The 18,603-nt window shown below is 50.9% G+C and overlaps 1 protein-coding gene across 1 annotated transcript in view; it reads left to right on the forward strand.

Annotated features, from left to right (window-relative positions):
* Nucleotides 1-18,603, forward strand: part of KIAA1755 (KIAA1755 ortholog) — a 44,129-nt gene that overhangs the window by 19,272 nt on the left and 6,254 nt on the right. Inside the window, exons 5-11 of the mRNA XM_060078002.1 lie at nt 6,292-6,415; nt 8,953-9,046; nt 9,963-10,049; nt 11,399-11,515; nt 13,688-13,786; nt 14,629-14,777; nt 17,518-17,656. Coding sequence (XP_059933985.1) covers nt 6,292-6,415; nt 8,953-9,046; nt 9,963-10,049; nt 11,399-11,515; nt 13,688-13,786; nt 14,629-14,777; nt 17,518-17,656 — 809 coding nt within the window. The remainder of the gene's footprint in view (nt 1-6,291; nt 6,416-8,952; nt 9,047-9,962; nt 10,050-11,398; nt 11,516-13,687; nt 13,787-14,628; nt 14,778-17,517; nt 17,657-18,603) is intronic.

The raw sequence follows: 18,603 nt of genomic DNA on the forward strand, positions 1-18,603 counted from the left end.
CCATTGCGGAGCACAGGCTCTGGACGCGCAGGCTCAGCAGCCATGGCTCACCGGCCCAGCCGCTCCACGGCATGTGGGATCTTCCCGGACCGGGGCACAAACCCATGTCCCCTGCATCGGCAGGTGGACTCTCAACCACTGCGCCACCAGGGAAATCCACACATTACCTCAATTTTAATAGCCCCTTTGTCCCCCAGAACTCTCAACCCATTGATCCAACCACCTTTTCACTGTCCCTCCCCACCCTCCATCATGTCCCCACTTCCTCCTTCCCAGCCTCCATTCTGTGGCTTGTCAATGTGATCACTTCCTTTTAAACACTCTCATCTCCCTTGCCTTTCTCTTTGGCCTTCGTACTTTCCTGGAGAAATCCCAATCTCAGTTAAATCCAACTCTCTGCCTGCTTTCCCCCCTTGCACCTTTACAGCTGAACAAAGCCAGAAAATCCACATAACCACACCGACTGGTTGCCCATTTGATTCCTGATCACTGGCCTCCAGTGGGTACCACTGGTGCCCATGGATCCTGTTACTCTTCCAGAGACTTGAAAGGTGCCCCCACTGTCCTTCCTGAATGACAATTTCACACCTGCTCCCTCCTCTGACCTTCACCACCATCTCCCTCAGCCTCACTCTCAGCTGATGACCTTCCTTCTTGTTTCACTGAACAAGTAGAAGCAATCAAAAAGAAAGTCCACAAACTCCTGCCACCCCATTTAGCTACCTACCTGCATCGGTACCCACCCCCTCACCATTCTATTCCAGATACAGGGAACAATCCCTCCACTGGTGCACTGCACCTCCCCACCTACTCAAAGACATCCCCCTGGCAAGATTCTCCTCTCTTCTCTACATAATCACCTTTCCTCCTCTCCATTGGACCATTTCCATCAGCATAAGAGCGTGCCCAGCTTGGAATGACCCATTCTAGGCCCCTATTCTCGTCTTTCTTTTACATCAAAACCCCACACAGGAGTTGTCTGTGCTCCGTATCTCAGTACTTCCTCTCCTCTTATTCTCTCTTCAACTCACTCTAATCAGAGTATTTCCTCCACCTTGACATTGGAGCAGGTCTTTTCAAGGTCACCAATGACTTCCATGTTTCTAGATCCAATCATCAGTTCTCAGTCCTCATCATCCTTGACCCATCAGCAGCATTTGACACAGATGACTGCTCCCTCCTTACTGAAAGCCCTTCTCAACTTGTCTTTCAGTCTTTACTCTCACCTGGGTTTCTTCCTATTTCACTGGCCACACTTGCTCAGCCTCCTTTGCTGCCTCCTCCTCATGTCTCAACCTGGAAACCTTGGAGGCTCCCCAAAGCTCAGTCCTTGGACCCCTTCTCCTCTCCCCCTAGACTCACTTCCTTGGCGATCTCATCCCATCTCACTGGTGAATGTGTTTTAAATGTTGTCTCTACACTGATAACCCCCACATTTATTTTTCCAGCCTGGACTCTGCCCATGAACTCCATACTCATCCATCCATCTGTGTACTTGATGTTTCTACACAGATGTCTAACAGGCATCTCTAACTTAACATGACCAAAGATGGACTCCTGATTTCACACCCCCCTGCACCCTTCCCAGCCTTCTTGTCTTTCCTAGAACACTAGGTCCTGGAGGACTTTCTCTTACACCCTACATCCAATTTGTTAGCAAGTTCTGTCAACTCTTCTGTCAAATTATATACAGAATTTGATGGCTTCACACCACCCAGGGCCAAACCAGCATAGTTGCTTGCCTATTACAGTAGTATCCTCACTGGTCTCTTTGCTTCCATTGGAGTTTCCTTGTAGCGGAAACAGTCCCCAAAGTCTGTGCTCCAAGATCAAGATCTGCTCCAGGCCCGTGTGAAGCAGGCATCCCAGGCTCCCTATTAGGATCTTTCCCTCACCTCCTTGCCTCCTTTCTTCTCCTCAGGTCCCTTCAGCTCCAAACTTTCCACAAAGATCTGTTCTCAGGAAAGAGACTAATCAACACTAAGGTGTGAATGACTGCTCCCATTCTGAGGATGGGAGTTACATATTCCTTTCCAATTGTGGTCATAGCAAATTACCAGAAACTCAGTGGCTTTAAAAAACATAAATGTAGGGCCTCCCTGGTGGCGCAAGTGGTTGAGAGTCCGCCTGCCGATGCAGGGGATACGGGTTCGTGCCCCGGTCTGGGAGGATCCCATATGCCGCGGAGCGGCTGGGCCCGTGAGCCATGGCCGCTGGGCCTGCGCGTCCGGAGCCTGCGCGTCCGGAGCCTGTGCTCCGCAACGGGGGAGGCCACAACAGTGAGAGGCCCGCATACCGCAAAAAAAAAAAAAAAAAAAAAAAAAACATAAATGTAATATCTTACAGTTCTATAGGTTAGAAAGCCCAGATCTTGCTGGGCTGAGATCAAGGTGTCCGTGGACTGTGTTCTTTTCTGGACGCTCTAGGGGAGAATCCATACCTTGTCTTTTCCAGCTTTTAGAAGCTGCCTGCCTTCCTTGGCTTGTGGTCCCTTCCTTCACCTTCACATCCAGCAACAGCACATCCCTCTGACACTTCATCTATCTTGATATCTTTCTCTGACGGGCTGAAGCCAGGAAAGGGTCTCTACTTTTAAGGATCATGTGATTAGATTGGGCCCCCTTAGATAATCTAGGCCTAGATTATCTCCCCATCTCAAGGTCCTACCTTAGTGACATCTGTGAAGTCCCTTTGCCAGGTAAGCTAGCACATCCACAGGCTCTGGGGATTCCAGAATGGACATCTTTGGAGCCATGAGTCTGCCAACCACAGGCACAGAGCCTCTGGAGAGGGCTTTTCACAAAAAGCCCCTGATGCAGAAGAGAGGGAACAGGGTCCCAGGGGTTGAGACCTCACCCTGAGCTTTCAGTTGCTCTGTACATATCTTTAAAATCTTTGTCTTTAAAATTTCTATACATTATTATAATTCTTATAATATAATTCATATAAAAATGTATATTTCAATATTTTAAAAATGCTTTAAATTGCTTGCCAGTTAAATTACTAGCATTCCCCCCCCCTCAAGACTTGGAGTGAGTGCTTCAGAAGGTACAAGTTTTTCAGTGCCTTTGGGTAACACCACCCACCACCTCCCAACCTGCTGTCTCCATTTCTTCCTGAGATCATAACCCAATGTGAACAGCGCAGCTTCCAGCCAGGCTCTGAGATGCTAACGATGGTATTCCTGGCACCAGCTGTCAGACAGGGCAGCATCTGGGGCAAAGGGGCCTTCCAGGTGAAAGCAGATCAGGTGGACAGCTGTCCATCACTCCAGTGCACTCAGCCAGCACCTGCGTGCTCAGCCGGCCCTGGCTGTGTGCAGAGCCCTGTGCCAGGCAGAGCTTGGTGGGGGGACCAGACACTTGAACTGGTCACTGTGTCCCAGTATGGAATGTCCTGAGTGCTTGAACCCTTTGCTACTCAAAGTGTGGTCTGGGGACCAGATACATCAGCATCACGTGGAGCTAGAGAGAGATGAAGAATCTCAGGCTTGCTGGACCACAGTGTGCATTGTAGCAAGATCCCTAGCACACCAAAGTTTGAGAGGCCCTACTCTGACCATTTATTCATTGGTCAATTCCTGACATTGATTATTGGCTCCCGTCCTGTGCTGAGCAGTGGGATATAAAGAGTTTGAGCCAGTGAACACCCTTAAGGAGCCCTCAGTCTTGCAGGATCTAAAAGAGGCCTAGGTTTTCTGGGGGAACCTGGGGTGGGAGAAAGGTCTCTCTAGAGGGCAGGGAGGATGTCTTCCTGGAGGAGGTGGCATCTCAGCTGGACTTTGAAAGCTGGGGAGAGTTTCACCAGATGGAGAGGGGACAGGGAAGGGAACCTCTGGCAGAAGGAACAGTGTGAACAAAGGTTGGGAGGTGGGAAGGGGTCAGGCTAATTTACGCAGTGACAGATGACCCATTCCAGTTGGGCCATTGGTGACAAGGAGAGACATAGTGTATTAGTCTTCTAGAGACGCCCTAACAAAGTGTCATAGACTGGGGGGCTTAAACAACAGGAATTTATTTTCTCACAGTTCTGGAGGCTGGAGGTCCAAGATCAAGGTGTTGGCAGGGCTGGTTTCTTCTGAGCCTCTCTCCTTGGCTTGTAGATGGCCGTCTTCTCCCTGTGTCCTCACATGGTCTTCCCACTGTGTGTCTGTGTCCAAATTTCCTCTTCTTATAAGGACACTGGTCATATTAGACTAGGGCCCACCCTAATGGCCTCATTTTAACATAATCACCCCTTTAAAGACCTTATCTCCAAATGCAGTCACATTTTGAGGTATTAGGGGGTTAAGACTTCGACATATGAATTTAGGGGGAGAGGACACAATTCAGGTCATAACCCAAAGTATATGAAATGAGGCTGGAAGAGTGTGCAGATCCTGGGGAGACTTAAGTGCCACCAGGTTGAGAAATTTGTGCTTTCTGCATGAGGCCATGATTCTAGAGCAGGGGAGTAGCACCACTGGAGCTGTGACTGAGCTCCAATACAGCAGACAAGAGCTCATTTCTCGGTGTGGTCCAGGGTTAAGGGCTGAATCAGGCATGACCCCCACCTTAACTGGCAAGTTGGGTACCGTGGCAGACGGGGAAGCTGCTTCCTCTTTCCAGGCCTCAGTCTCCTCATCAATAAAATGGGCCCAGGGACATAATATAGCATTTCCTGACCTGAGGGACCCAATGGCTCTGAGAGGATTTCAGAGGGATATGTACAAACATCTCTAACTTTGCAAGTTATGTAATTTTTTTCATGGTTTAATTATTTCACTTTTTAAAAACTTTCTTTTATGAATAATTTCAAACATAGAGAAAAGTAGAGACTATAGAATAATGAAAACCCACATACCCATTACTCAGATTTAATAAATCTTAACATTTTGGCATGTTTCCTCTTTTTTTTTTTCTTGAAGTATTTTAAAGTAAATTACAGATCTTCATATTTTACCTGTAAATATTTTAATGCGCATCTCTTAACTACAAAGACATTTTCCCTAATAACCACACCTAAAAAAATTAAAAATAATTCCTAATACTGCTCAATACCCAGCTCATATTCAAATTTCCCATATTGTCCCCAACAAAATGTTTTCCTTTTGGAATTTAGTATAAATGAATATTAGGAAAAGTCAAACCCATGATATCAAGAGGATATAAAAATATATATATACATATATATGCACATATATGTACAAATATATATATTTGTGTGTATATACAAATGTATATATTAATGTATATATTTTTGCATAAAATGTATATACAAATGTAGTTTTTTAAATTTTAAAATTTTCAAACATATGTGAAAGAAAGAATGCTCTGGATGGTTGCACCCCTGTGTAAGGCAGCACTTGTGAAGGTGGTTAAGTTTGTCCAAGGCTTCATGAGCTACAAAGGGTCTCACACACTTATACACTGCGGAGGGTTGTACCTGCATGCAATAGATCTTGCTCATTGCAGGGTGGCCTTGAGTGAGGTGTCTCTGGGGGGCAGGGCTCCGAGCCCAGGGTGCAGGACAGGCTCAGTTTCCAGAGGCCTAGGACTCATTCCCCCTGTACTTCCCCTTCCCCGCAGCGTAGACAGGCTGTGCTGACCCCCTGGGACTCAGACTCTTGACCCCTGTGGGGAGCACGGAGCACCCTGTCCTGATTCCTGGAACAGGAAATAGTCGGTGGAGAACTCGTGGCTGGAAGTCAGCAAGAATAAATAGTGACCTGGCAGCCATGGGCTGCGCACTCACCACACGGGGAGCTGAGTTGAGGACAGAAATGATGATTGTTATAACGGCTGCTGTTTATTAGGCCCTTGCCCTGTGTCAAGTGCTTCTCAGGAACTGTTTCATTTAGTCTTCAAAATACCTTCATAAGTTCAGTATTGTATTCTCCCCACTTAACAGATGACAAAACTGAGACTCAGAGACACACTGACTTGCCTAAGGACACACAGCAAGTCAGTGTGTCCCTTAAACATGGGTTTAAGCTGGGACTTAAACCCATGTCTGTGTGACCCCAAAGCTCATTCCGTGAGCTTCGTTTCCCAGGTTGCCCAGTACAGAGGGTGACCAGAGGAGGGTAAGCCTGCCTCTGCATGGAGGAGTGTTTCAGGGGTGACTTTTCTGAGGAAGTGGCTTTTGAGCTGGGTCTTGAGGGATGAATAAGAGTTCAGAGTTCACAGGGGGAGGAGAGAAAGGGTATTCCAGGCAGAGGGACCGGTGCAGGCAGAGGCTTGGAGGCCACAGAGCAGGTTCCCGTAGAGGGGGCTCCACCAAAATTCTCAATGTGTGTGCTTTCTCCTATAGGAGGTCGAGACAGGGCAGGGCGGCCCCTGCTTCTGGTGTCAACCACCAAGGGGCCCTGGGAGGCACCATGGTGCACAGCCTCAGAGGTCACCAAGCTGTTCTCCTACCTGTGCACCATCCCCAGGTAAGGGGCTGGGCTAGCCTGACCACCCCATCCCCCCTTGACCTCTCAGTCCAGAGCCCAGCACCAGGTAGCAGATGGAGAGATCCTTCAATCCAGTCATCTGTTTCCAGAGCTGGTCCTGAGCCAGATGCTGGGGGGAAAGCAGGACAGACTTGGTCCCTGCCATCAGGGCATTCACAGGCTGGCAGGGGAGGTGGATGGTGTGCAAGAAACAGACATGGACAAGCAGCTCTCAGGGGTGTTAATGTGGTGAAGAAAACAGGGATGTTGTAGATCAGTGGTTCTCAAACTCAACAGGCATCAGAATCATCCAGAGGTCTGTAAAAACAGATGGCTGGGCCCTACCCCCAGAGTTTCTGATTCACTAAGTCTGGATAAGGACTGAGAACATGTATTTCTAACAAGTTCCTGGTGATGCTGACGCTGCTGGGCTGAGGACACATTTTGAGAGCCACTGTTGTAGAGTGAGAAGGGGGTGGGGGGCAGCTAATTTCAATTGAGAAATCAGGGAAGGCTTCTCTGAGGTGATAATTGAGCTGGCATATGAATTATAAATATTTTTTGAACAAATGAAGGAAAAGGTGAATGGATGAATGAATGAATAAGTGAGAGAGTAAAAGAATGAATGAGTGATGAGTGATGAGGCTGATTTCTAACACCTCCCCTTCCCTCCATACCCCCATTCAGACTTCATGTTGGACTGGCTGGGGAAGAGGCACCATCTTTCCTCTGAGTCCCAGCCCCCAGCCAGAGTGGTCTCAGCGGTGGTGTTTGCTTGGGACTGTGGCTATAGATCCCAACCTAGAGGTTCTGCTGCTGGGGTAGGGGGTGGGGGGACAGATGGAACCCTTTGGAACCTTCTCCACCCCACAGGAGCCATCACCACCACCTGCTGGCCACTGAGATTTTTCTTCTTGTCCAAAGTGGAGTGGCTTTTCTGGTCTGAGGAGGAGATGGACACCCCCATTCTGTGCTAAGTGTCATGGTAGACAGAATGCTGGAATCCCACCAACCTGCTGTGTTACCTGTAGGTGGTAACCTCCCCTCTCTGAGGCTTCCCTGAAAAAGGGGGATGACTAAGTGGGCTCTGAGGACCAAGCATGGTCACAAGAGGTGGGGGTGAGGTGCAGTGTGAACTATGCATGGGGTTCTCATATGCTGGGCTGGCTTCTCCACTCCATTGCTGGGCACCTGCCCTGGGCCAGGCTTCATGCTGGGCCATGCTAGGGACCCAGATACTCCTATATTGGGCCTTGACCTCTAGGGGTATCCAGGCTGGTAGTGGAGGCAGGTGGAGAAATAAACCTCTCTCCCAGCATGGGCATAGCGAGAGGCAGGTGAGGTGTGGGGCACGAAGTCAGAGCCCTGGTCTCACCTCCGAGAGCCTCCTCTCACTGTCTGCTATGGCACCGCCGTGTACCTCAGTTTCCCCCCCTAGGATAGTGATGACAGCAGACATTGACATGCCTGTTACTCTGCGCAGTCCCTGAGTACTTTACAGTAATGAATCCATCAGCCCTCAGCACAGACCCCTGAAGCCCGCACGATTATTATCCTCCCAGACAGGTGAAACAGCGTGCCTGGGTGACTGCCATAGCTCCACCCCCCCCACCCCCCACTGGCCACCTCTGGTTTCATCTATGAACTGGGTGGTTGTAAGGCTTGAAGGCGGTTGGGGGTTATTTTCCCAATTTGGCTGAATGGTCAGGGCACTTGGAAGCATAGACTCCCTGGCTCCACCCCCAGCCTGCTAGACAGATTTCTTGGAGGGTGGAGCGGGAGTGGGGGTGAGGAATTGGTATTTTAACAAGTCCTGCAATTGGGCCACTTTGGAAAATCCTAAGGTAATCACTGAAAAGTGCACTGTGAACCCATGAGGGTGTTTTGGCTGCAAGTAACAAATTCCAATTCAAAATGTCTTACCTACTAAGGAAATGTATCAGTCTATGTCTCTGCCTTATATCTCTTTGTAAGAACTTTTTAAAGGAGAGGGTATCTTTCCCAAAAGCCCCCAGCAAACATCCCCTGACATCTCATTGGCCACAAAATGTCACATGTTCCCTATCTAAACCAATCATTGGCCAGGGGAATTGGGTCTACTGTGGGCCTCAACCAATCAGAAATCAGCCCCTGGCGGAGCGGGGACGTGATTATATGGAGGGAATTGAATTCTTGAACAAAGTGAACCTTCTGCCCACACAAAAAGGGTGGATGAAGGTTAGGTGACTCCTACTGCAACTGGGATAGTAGCTTATAGTTCATGATTATTAGGGTGTAAGAGAGAGCTGTGTGAGGTACTGTGGGAGCACCGAAGAGGGAATAACGGACTCTGCCTGGAGAAGAATCATGGAGGGCTTCCTGGAAGTGGTGTGTGTCAGAGGCACAGGGAGACACTGGAACTTAGTCCCATGGGATGAAAAGTTCACCAGTAAATCCAGGCTTCTAGCAGCCAGTTTCCCTCACCTTCCACCAGGTCCTTCCCCCTCGAGGGCCCTAGTTCATCCAGCAAGACTGTCAATTCTGTTTACCACCCACAGGCCTGAAGATAAAACCAAGGGGCTGGCGGTCGTGATTGATGCCAGGAAACAGCCCCCACATCCTGGTCTGGTCAGTGCCTTGCAGGCCACCCAGGTGAGTGGGAGGTGGACAGCTTCAGCCTCGCAAGTCTTGCGAGCACCGGGGGCCTTAGGATATTCACAGATCCTGAGGGGCTCAGAGCTGGGACCAGGAGCCCAGCTAGGGAGTCTTAGCTGCACATAACAGAAACCCCAGCCCAGCCACGCTTAAAGACAAAGGTCATTCATTGGTTTATCTGACTCGATTGTCTGGGAGTTAAATCCAACTTCAAGTATGGCTTGATTCAGGGGCTCAAATATTGCCACCAAGATCGGGTTTCTATCTCCCTATTTCTGGCCCCATTCTCCTGGGAGAGTGCCATTCTCAGCCAGGTCCCCCTCTTGGTGGCAGTGTGGTTCCCTGCAGCTCTAACTTCATATGGGCTTTCATTTATGTCCGGTAGGAAAGAGTGATTCTTTTCCCAGAAGTCTCAGCAAAAGTTTCTTTGTGTCTCCTTAGCCCAGGTTCGTTCAGCTGTCCATCCATCAGCCAATCTCTGTGTCAGGGGAATGCGACATACTGATTGGCTTAGGCTTAGCTCAGGAACTGAGAATGGGGGAGGGAAGAGATTGCTAACTCACCAGTATGGGCAGCAGCATAAATGGAAGTTGGGCATATGCTCATCTCATGACCTCCACCCCCTCTTCCTCTTCCTTCTCCCTTTACAGATGAGGAAACTGAGACCCAGAGTGGGTGGGGCACCTGGGAAGTTTGCAGTCCAGCTTGGACCTGCTGTTCTCTTGACTTCCAATGACTCCCAATAAGTCATTTGACTCACCCTCCGAATAAGGATCCGAGCCCTCCATACCACCTAAGGGTCCCAGCCACGGGGAACCCTCATCCCATCCCTGTGGCCCATTTGCCTACATCTTAGCCGGGAGGCTCAGTGAAAGCCTAGGCAGATCAGCTCTGAAATGATTCTCTCTGACAGGCTCTGGTGCCAACCTCCATCCGTGCCCTGCTCTTCCTGGGGGAGCAGGAGGCCGCTCTCCAGCTGGAGGCATTATCTGACATCCAGGTGAGGGGAAGGCAGCATCGGCTGAGGCGGACGGGAGGTGGGCTGGAGCTGAGCTGGGGTGAAGAATGGCAGAATTCACAAGCTAGGAGAGGCCCTGAAATAATCAAGGGTAGGTCCATTAGATACGAGTCCAGGATGCTACAACTCTTCTGCCCAGCCCCCATGGCAAGCATTGCCAAATCAGCCCCAGAATTATTTCTCCCTGGCAACCCTAGCAGCTGCCGGTGGGCACGACCACGTGATTGAGAGCTGCGCACAGCACGAAACCCACTTGAAAGCTTCATCTTGTCAACCCCTCCCCCTTCTTCTCAGATGGGGAAACTGAGGTCCAAGGCCACACAGCAAGCTAGAGGGGCCGTTTCCACACCTCACTTGGCCCTTCCTGTATCTCTCTCCCTAGTTTCTCTCAGCATCTCCAACTTAGATGCTAAGTTGATTCGGGACTTCACGGGAAAGAGCACTGCAGCTCCCTTTAATCAGTGCCATGTACCACAGTCATGAGCGTGGGCACCCCGCCCTCTGCCCTGTTTCAGGAAATGATTTTAAAGGTCTCCTTCTACCTCCTGGTTAGCAAAGAGGCACATTGTAAACTAGAGATGTACTTTTCAAGCTTTTAGGTGCCTATGAATTTCTTGGGGATTGTCAGAGTGCAGGTTCTGATTAAGTAGTTCTGGATGGGAGCTGGGATTCTGCCTTCTAATGTGCTCTTAAGTCATGCTGGTGCTCCTGGTCCGTGGACCACACTTTAAATGCCAGGCATGAAAAATGGGCTCCAAAACGCCACAGAATTCTCCCCATGCCAAGCTTAGGTATCTGGAGCCATTCATAGCATAGCCTCAAGTATCACTGCCTGGGAGATGCGGTCACCTAGTCCCTGCTCCATATCTTAGGGGATACTGTTAGGATTTGGTGACCTTTCTCAACAACCCCAAGAAGATAGTACCTTGATGGGTCTCCAGAGAACAGTACAATGATTACAAAGAAGTTACATGACATGGGCCAGCTTCAGTCGGTTTGTTTGATTGCCTGGACAACTGTGCTGGGAAAGAGCCCAGCTCAGAAGGAAGGGGTTCCGTGATTGATTAATGTCTGCCTCGGGCACAGGCTAGGAGAGTGGCAGTACGAATGCTGTTTATTTGCCATTCCTTACCCAGGGTCTGGTTCTCAATTTTGATTTGTCAGAGTTTCCAGAGAAGATCCCTTGCCCAGAAAGCAGCTCTTAAAGCCAGGGCCAGCCTTACCCATGGGAAGTGGAGTGGTGCTGGGGCGTGGGTCTGGGCAGGACCTTCTCAAGCATCTGTCTCTACACTGAGTCCCCTGGTCCTTCTGACTCGCTTCTTTGTCTGCAGGTAGAGGTGCTGACCTCACTGAAGGCCCTCAGCCACCACGTGGACCCCAGCCAGCTGCCCGTGGCCCTGGAAGGCCCCTTCCCCTACTGCCACGGTGAATGGGTGCAATTCTTCCAGGTGTCTACCATCACAGCCTTCACTCCACACCCTCACCCCTTCTGTTTCTCCCTTCACCATCCTGCCCCATGGATCCACTGAACTTTTCAGGTTCAAAGACAGTCATTCAACAAGTGTTTATAATGAGGGTGCAGAGTGGAGTGACTAAGAGCTCAAGCTCTGGGGCCAGAAGGCCTGGGTTTCAATCCCAGCTCTGCTGTGTGACCTTGGGTAAGTTATACACCTTCTCAGAGCCCTCCTCCTCAAGGACGAAATGGGGCTTATGGGAGGCTTGAGTTACTGTGTGTAAAGATCTTAGAAGAGTGTCTGGCACTTGCTAAGAGTGATGTTAGTGTTAACTGCAAATACATTTACAGACATCTGCTTTGTGGACACACAAAACTCGGGGAGCTTGGGGTCTGGTGAGGGAGGCAGATGTGCTCCCTCCTATAAGAGGGAGGAAGTAAGGAAACTTCCAGGGCTGGGCTCCTTTCCTGTGTGACCTCAATCCTTCTTCACCGCAACCCTGCGAGGGGGGCACCTCGTGCCCAATTTAACACATGAGGATGCATAGGATGAGCACAACTTCCACAGCCACACACAGGAGCTTATGGGCTTAAACCGCAGCAGGACCAGTGCCCATAGTTGCCTGCCCCGGGCTTTCTCTAGACCAGGGCAGCTCGACTTCAGCACTATTCACATTTGGGGTCAGATAATTCTTTTCTGGAGGAGCTGTTGGTGCACTGTCATGTGACTAGCACCGTCCTTGGCCCCTACCCACTCTGACAATAGCATCCTCCAAATTATGACAACCCAAAGTGTCTCCAGACATTGCCAGATGTCCCCTGGGGTACGAAGGCATCACCCACGCAGAAGCACTGGTCTATAGTCTAACGTGGCTGTTTGCTTATTTGCTTTCGGCCCGGTGCTCTTCTTTTTTTTTTTTTTTTTTTTGCGGTACGCGGGCCTCTCACTGTTGCGGCCCCTCCCATTGTGGAGCACAGGCTCCGGACGCGCAGGCTCAGCGGCCATGGCTCACTGGCCCAGCCGCTCCGCGGCATGTGGGATCCTCCCAGACCGGGGCACGAACCCACGTCCTCTACATCGGCAGGTGGACTCTCAACCACTGCGCCACCAGGGAAGCCCCGGTGCTCTTCTTTTTAAGATTGGGTCTATTTTTGAATAGACCCTGTGTTCAAAATTCAAATGGTACAAAAGGGTATACTGAAAAAATCTCTTTTCCTATTTGTCCCACAGGCCCCCAGTTCCCCTCTCCAGAGGCCTCCAATGAATCCAGGGGCTTTTGAACTATATTTTGGCTTTAAAACCTTCCCTTTAAATGAAATCTTACCTATAGAGCCAGCATATAAAACTGATAATGAGGATGAGTATCGGTGCTATTCTAAGTGCCTGACACAAATAAACCCATTTAGTCCTCCCACAAGCCTCTAAGGGAGGAAATGGGGAAATGGTCCCATTTTGCAGAAGAGGAAGTAGAGGCACAGAGAGGTTAAGAAACTTGCCCAAGGCCTCAGAGCTAGTAAGTGGTGGAGCTGGGCTGAAGTGGGACCCGGAGAGGATGTCCTCTACCCCTGCCCTCTCACCCCTTCCTACCACTCCCTCGCCCACAGGCCTGGGAGTAGGTCAAGCCTGTCTTCTCTCTTTTTCTCTCTCATTCCCAGCATGAGTGGTTCTCAAACTGTGGTCCCTGGACCAGCAGCATCAGCGTCACCTGGGAACCTGTTAGAAATGCACACTCTCAGGACCCACCCCAGAGAAACTAAACCAGAAACTCAGGAGGAAGGCTCAGCAGCTTGCTTTTTTTTTTTTTTTTTTTTTTTTTTTTTTGCTGTACGCGGGCCTCTCACTGCTGTGGCCTCTCCCGTTGCGGAGCACAGGCTCCGGACACACAGGCTCCGCGGCCATGGCTCGCAGGCCCAGCCGCTCCGCGGCATGTGGGATCTTCCGGGATCGGGGCACGAACCCGTGTCCCCTGCATCGGCAGGCGGACTCTCAACCACTGCGCCACTAGGGAAGCCCAGCAGCCTGCTTTTTAACTGACTTTCCAGGTGATTCTGATGCAGCTAAAGTTTGAGAACCACCACGCCGCGTGTCCTCCTGGTGGGAGGAGGGGCGAGGCACCCTCTTCACCGGCCCAGGCTCACATCCCCACTCTTGCCTCCTTTCCTGCAGAAGCTGGACCCTTTCCTTGCTGACCTCCGCCAGGCCTCCTCGCTGCTAAAGGCTTCCATCAAGGAGTTTGAGAAGGGTGACCCCCCTGGAGGGGTGCAGGTGAGACAAGAGCCTGAGGTGGGGAAACCACACCACATCCCTTATTTCATGAACCAAGGGCTCAGTGAAGGGGCTCTGTTTTCGTTCATTCATTCAACCGATATTTAGTGGACAGTCACCATGTGTCACGGCCTGGAGACCCAGCCTGGGGCAAATCGACTTGTCCCTGCCCTCATGGGGCTCATGGTACAGTGCGAGAGGTCATAATTTAAAAAATAAACAGAAATGGACATGTCATTACAAGTGATGCTGAATGCTGTGAAAGTAAGATTGAGAAAAATGGGGAAGGAGGGTATAGAAGTTGAGCCTTGAAGGATGAGACGGAGCCATGGGACTTGGTCTGTGCTTGGTCTGTTCAGGAAGAGCAAGGAGGCCAGTGTGGAACAGAGTGGGGGAGGGGAGGATAGAACGAGAGGATCTTCTGGATCCACGGGGCTGTATCAGGGAGGAGTTGGGTTGGGATTTGATTCTAAATGGGCAGAGATGCCGCTGGAGAGTTCTAAGCAGCGGCACTGGGATGATCAGATTGGCACTTTGAGATCCATCCGGTTGTCATTCAGAGAACAGACTGCAGGGGGAGCCAGAGTGCCTCAGAGAGATCAGAGAAGAGGCTGGGATGGGCATCCCAGCAAGAGATGATGGTGCTTGGACCAGTGAGGTTGCCACGGTGATGAGAGGAAGCTCGGCTTGAGGAGATGTTTTAGAGATAGAAAGGAGAGACTTTCTGTAGAACCTTGAACGCCAAACTGGGGGAGTCAGGCGTGATTGGGGTGTGGGGAGCCCTGGAAGGTTATAGAAGGAAAGTGGGGATTGAGCCTCAGGCTACCTTCCTACCCTGGCAGGAGGCCTCCAGGTGTCTGAGCAAGTCCAAGGAGCTGATGGAGGCTGTGCTGAGGGACCCAGGCCTGTTGGGCCTCCAGCGGGAAGGCGGAGCCACCCTGGCCAGGCTGCGACAGGAAGGCAGCAGGCTGAACTTCAACCCGGACGTCAGGTACGGACACCAGGCTTTTCCTTCCCCGCCCCATCCTGTTCCCCAGGCTGGGACTCGGGGCTGGGGTCACTTCGCTGAGGGGACACATAGGGTGGGCTCTGAAGATGCCCAGGATGGGGTGTTTGCCGGGCCCATATCCTGGGCTGAGGCCTGATCACGGGCCCCCAGCCTATACCTTGGCAAGTCCCTTCTCTGCTGCCCCTCCTCGGCCCAGGCATCAGAGGACAGCACCCCCATTTCTGGTCACTGTCATGGACCAAGGAAGCTCTCTGACCCAGACCCTGGGCTGAGCCCCTTTAAGAGCCCACCTCTTATTCCTCAAAAGTCCATGTGAGGCTCACATCCTCCTATTTGGCTGATAAATACCTGAGGCTAAGCGAAGGGAAGTAACAGCCAGACCAGCTGAGCGCTAACCCCTGCACTGCCCTACCCTTCGTGGCAGGGGCCAGGGGAACCTCGTGCTGTGCCAGGGTCACAAAACCACAGAGCAAGAAATACGCATTCCTAGAAAGAACCAATTTTCTTAAATTTAGGAGTGGGGTGGAGGAGAGGTGTAAATCAGTCATTAAATCAGCCAGTAGTTGTATATATTTTATCTCTGTTAGAATGAACACAATTACAAAGTTTGCATAATCCAAGAACATTTAATTTATTTAACCTCCTCCTCCCAATAGCACTTAGTATGAACACAGCATTGTTCTGAGAGCTTTAAGAATATTAATGTGGTTAATTCCCACCCACGAAGGGGCTCCTAGTGTTATCCTCATTTTACAGTGGAGGAGCCTGAGGTTCTGAGAGAGGTTAAGTGACTTTCCCAGGGCCACACAGCTGGGATGTGGTGGGGCTGAGACTTGAACCCAGGCAGCCTAGCCCAGAATCTTGAACACACCACCCTGAGCTCTGCCCACAGAGAGATTCATGCTGATGTGAGCGCTGGGCAGCAGTGGACCCTGGTGCTTGGTGTGGAGTTGTCCTCACTGCCCCTCACACAGCCTGGTGGGGCTGGCACTGCCTTTCCCAGCATGCCCCTGCCTCACTGACTGGGCCCCCAAGCCCCTTTGGTCCAACATAGGCCCCTCCAGACCTCTGGCCACCAGGGGGCGCTGTGGTCCCACGTGAGCCGCTGCGTGTTTCTCAGGCAGCTCCTGCCTGCCCGCCCGTTTCTCCCTCCCTTTGCCAGACAGACTGGCATTTTCCATCCCGTTAATGCACCCTGGGTGCTCACCCCTTCCATGGGAGGGCAGTGACCTGTGGGAAGCTACAGTCAGATAAGGAGGCTTAGGGCAAGGCTCCCTCCAGGAAAACGGGCTCTCCTTCCATTTCCTCTTTTTCCTTTTCCTTCTAAAGGACCCCAAGGGCAGAGGAGGGTGGGGTGGGATTTGAGGGGTGTTGGGAAAGCCCTGAGATTCCTCCCTTCACCCAAGTTTCTCCTGAAATCCCATCTGCACCCCGTCATTTATGTCTTGCTGGCTTTGATCATTTTTTTAAATCATGTGCAGAAAAGGGCGTGGACTGAGTTCCAATTCAGACTGCCGTGTGTGTGTGTGTGTGTGTGTGTGTGTGTGTGTGTGTGTGTGTGTGTGTGTGTGTGTGTGTGAGTCAGAACCTCTCTCTGGAGGATCAGTTTTCCTAAGTGTAAATGTTTTCCTATCTGTAAAATAGAGGCCAGAGTGGAGAGGTGTGTTACAGCCACTTGTCATCATTACAATTGAAATAACAAGCGCTTTGTAAATAAGTTCATTCGTACCATTTTTTTAGATTCCACATAAGCAAATGAACTTATTTACAAAACAGAAATAGAGTCACAGAAGTAGAAAATAAACCTGTGGTTACCAGGGGGAAGGGGGGGAGGGATAAATTGGGAAATCGGGCTTGACATATACACACTACTGTATATAAAATAGATAACTAATAAGAACCTACTGTATAGCACAGGGACCTCTACTCAATACTCTGTAATGACCTATATGGGAAAAGAAACTAAAAAAGAGTGGATATATGTATATGTATAACTGATTCACTTTGCTGTACAGCAGAAACTAATGCAACATTTTAAATCAGCTACACTCCAATAAAAATTAATTAAAAAAAAAAAAGAAATAACAAGCGCTAACAGCACCGTGGGCCAAGCACTGTGTTAAGTGTTTTGAGTGCGTGAGGGCGGGTTTGCCTGAGGAGCTTTGGAAAGCGCTGAGGTCCAGGCCACTCTCTGAGCAGGACTCCGGTGGGTCGGGGAGGGACCTGGGCATTGAGATTTTTAAAGCTCCCAGAGCAGGTTCTAATTGTGTTGCCAGGGTTGAGAGCCAAGGGGTTAGATCATTTAATTCTCACAACCCCCCTGTGAAATGGGTTCTGTTATCCCCATTTTTTATAGCTGAAGAAATGGAGACAGAAAGGTTGAGAAATTTGCACAAGGTTCTGTTGCTAGAATGTAGCAAGGCTGGGATTTGAACCTAGGCCTCTCCAGCTCGGTTCCTACCCTCCTGGGGAAAGGGAGGGTCATTTGGTTTCTCGCTGTGTCCTCTGGTCCTCCCAGTCCCACGGAAGGCCAAGGCTGAGGCCCAGAGAGGTGTAGGGACCTGCCCAAGCTCACACAGCAAGTCAGCAGCTGAAATACCCAGGCCAGGGCCACAGAGCTGGTGGGAGCCGGGGAGGCATGCCTATGCTGGGCAGGAGTGCTGGGGCTCCAGGGCAGGGGGTCAGCATCTTGGGTTTTCTCTCACACTCCTCGGCCTCCCAGGAGCCATCTAGCCGAAGCTGCTGCCCTGTACAGCCTCGTGGATGAACAGCTGCATGTCCTCGTCACTGTGTCCAACCACCTCCTGAGGAGGCTGGAGCTCCGCGTCCGCCTGGGCCACCTGGAAGCTGCCATCCACCAGGTGAGAGAGGAGGAGGAGGCTGGCCCTGGGACGTGAGGGGGGGTGGGCGGCTCCTGCCTCTCCAGGCCCCACCCCAGCCAGACGCTTTGCTCTGGTAAAACGACAGGAGGCAGGCATTCTTGGAGCACATGACATGCACTCCATAGTGCTTGATAGGTGAAGACATAACTCCAGAAGCTGCATTTCTTTCTTTCTTTTTTTTTTTTTTTTTGCGGTATGCGGGCCTCTCACTGCTGTGGCCTCTCCCGTTGCGGAGCACAGGCTCCGGATGCGCAGGCTTAGCGGCCATGGCTCACGGGCCCAGCCGCTCCGCGGCATGTGGGATCCTCCCAGACCGGGGCACGAACCCGTGTCCCCTGCATCGGCAGGCGGACTCCCAACCACTGCGCCACCAGGGAAGCCCCAGAAGCTGCATTTCTTAAACACCAACTTTGCGCCAAGCCCTGGGCCAGAGCCTTTGTGTCCATCACTGCTTTCCAACCTCATCCCTTACCAGTGATGTGGGGAAGATGCTAGGATTTCTCCTACTCATCGATAAGGAAACTGAGACTGGGAGATATTATGTCATCTGCCCGTGGTCGCACACCTAGGGATCTGATCCTGGAGCCCACACCTGGCACCGCTCTGTCCAGCTGTTGATGCCTAGAACCAACGCATCCCTTCATGCTCTGGGCCGTGGGACACAGTGTGCCTGGAACCAGACGGCCTGATTCCAATGCTGGCTCTAGCACTTACTAGTGGTGTGACCCTAGACAAGGTATTTAACTATTCAGTGCCTCAGTTTCCTCACCTGTTCAATGGGGGATAATATTAGTGCCTGCCGCATGGGGCTTTGTGAGGATAAAGTGGGTGATGCTCTTTTAAGACACCCCAGAATACGAAGAAGACTCCTGCTTATGGGATCGAGAGCCATTTTATCCCCTCTGTCCTTCCTTGAATCCTCACGT

The sequence above is a fragment of the Mesoplodon densirostris genome, chromosome 16 (assembly GCF_025265405.1).
Source record: "Mesoplodon densirostris isolate mMesDen1 chromosome 16, mMesDen1 primary haplotype, whole genome shotgun sequence".
NCBI classification, from domain to species: domain Eukaryota; kingdom Metazoa; phylum Chordata; class Mammalia; order Artiodactyla; family Ziphiidae; genus Mesoplodon; species Mesoplodon densirostris.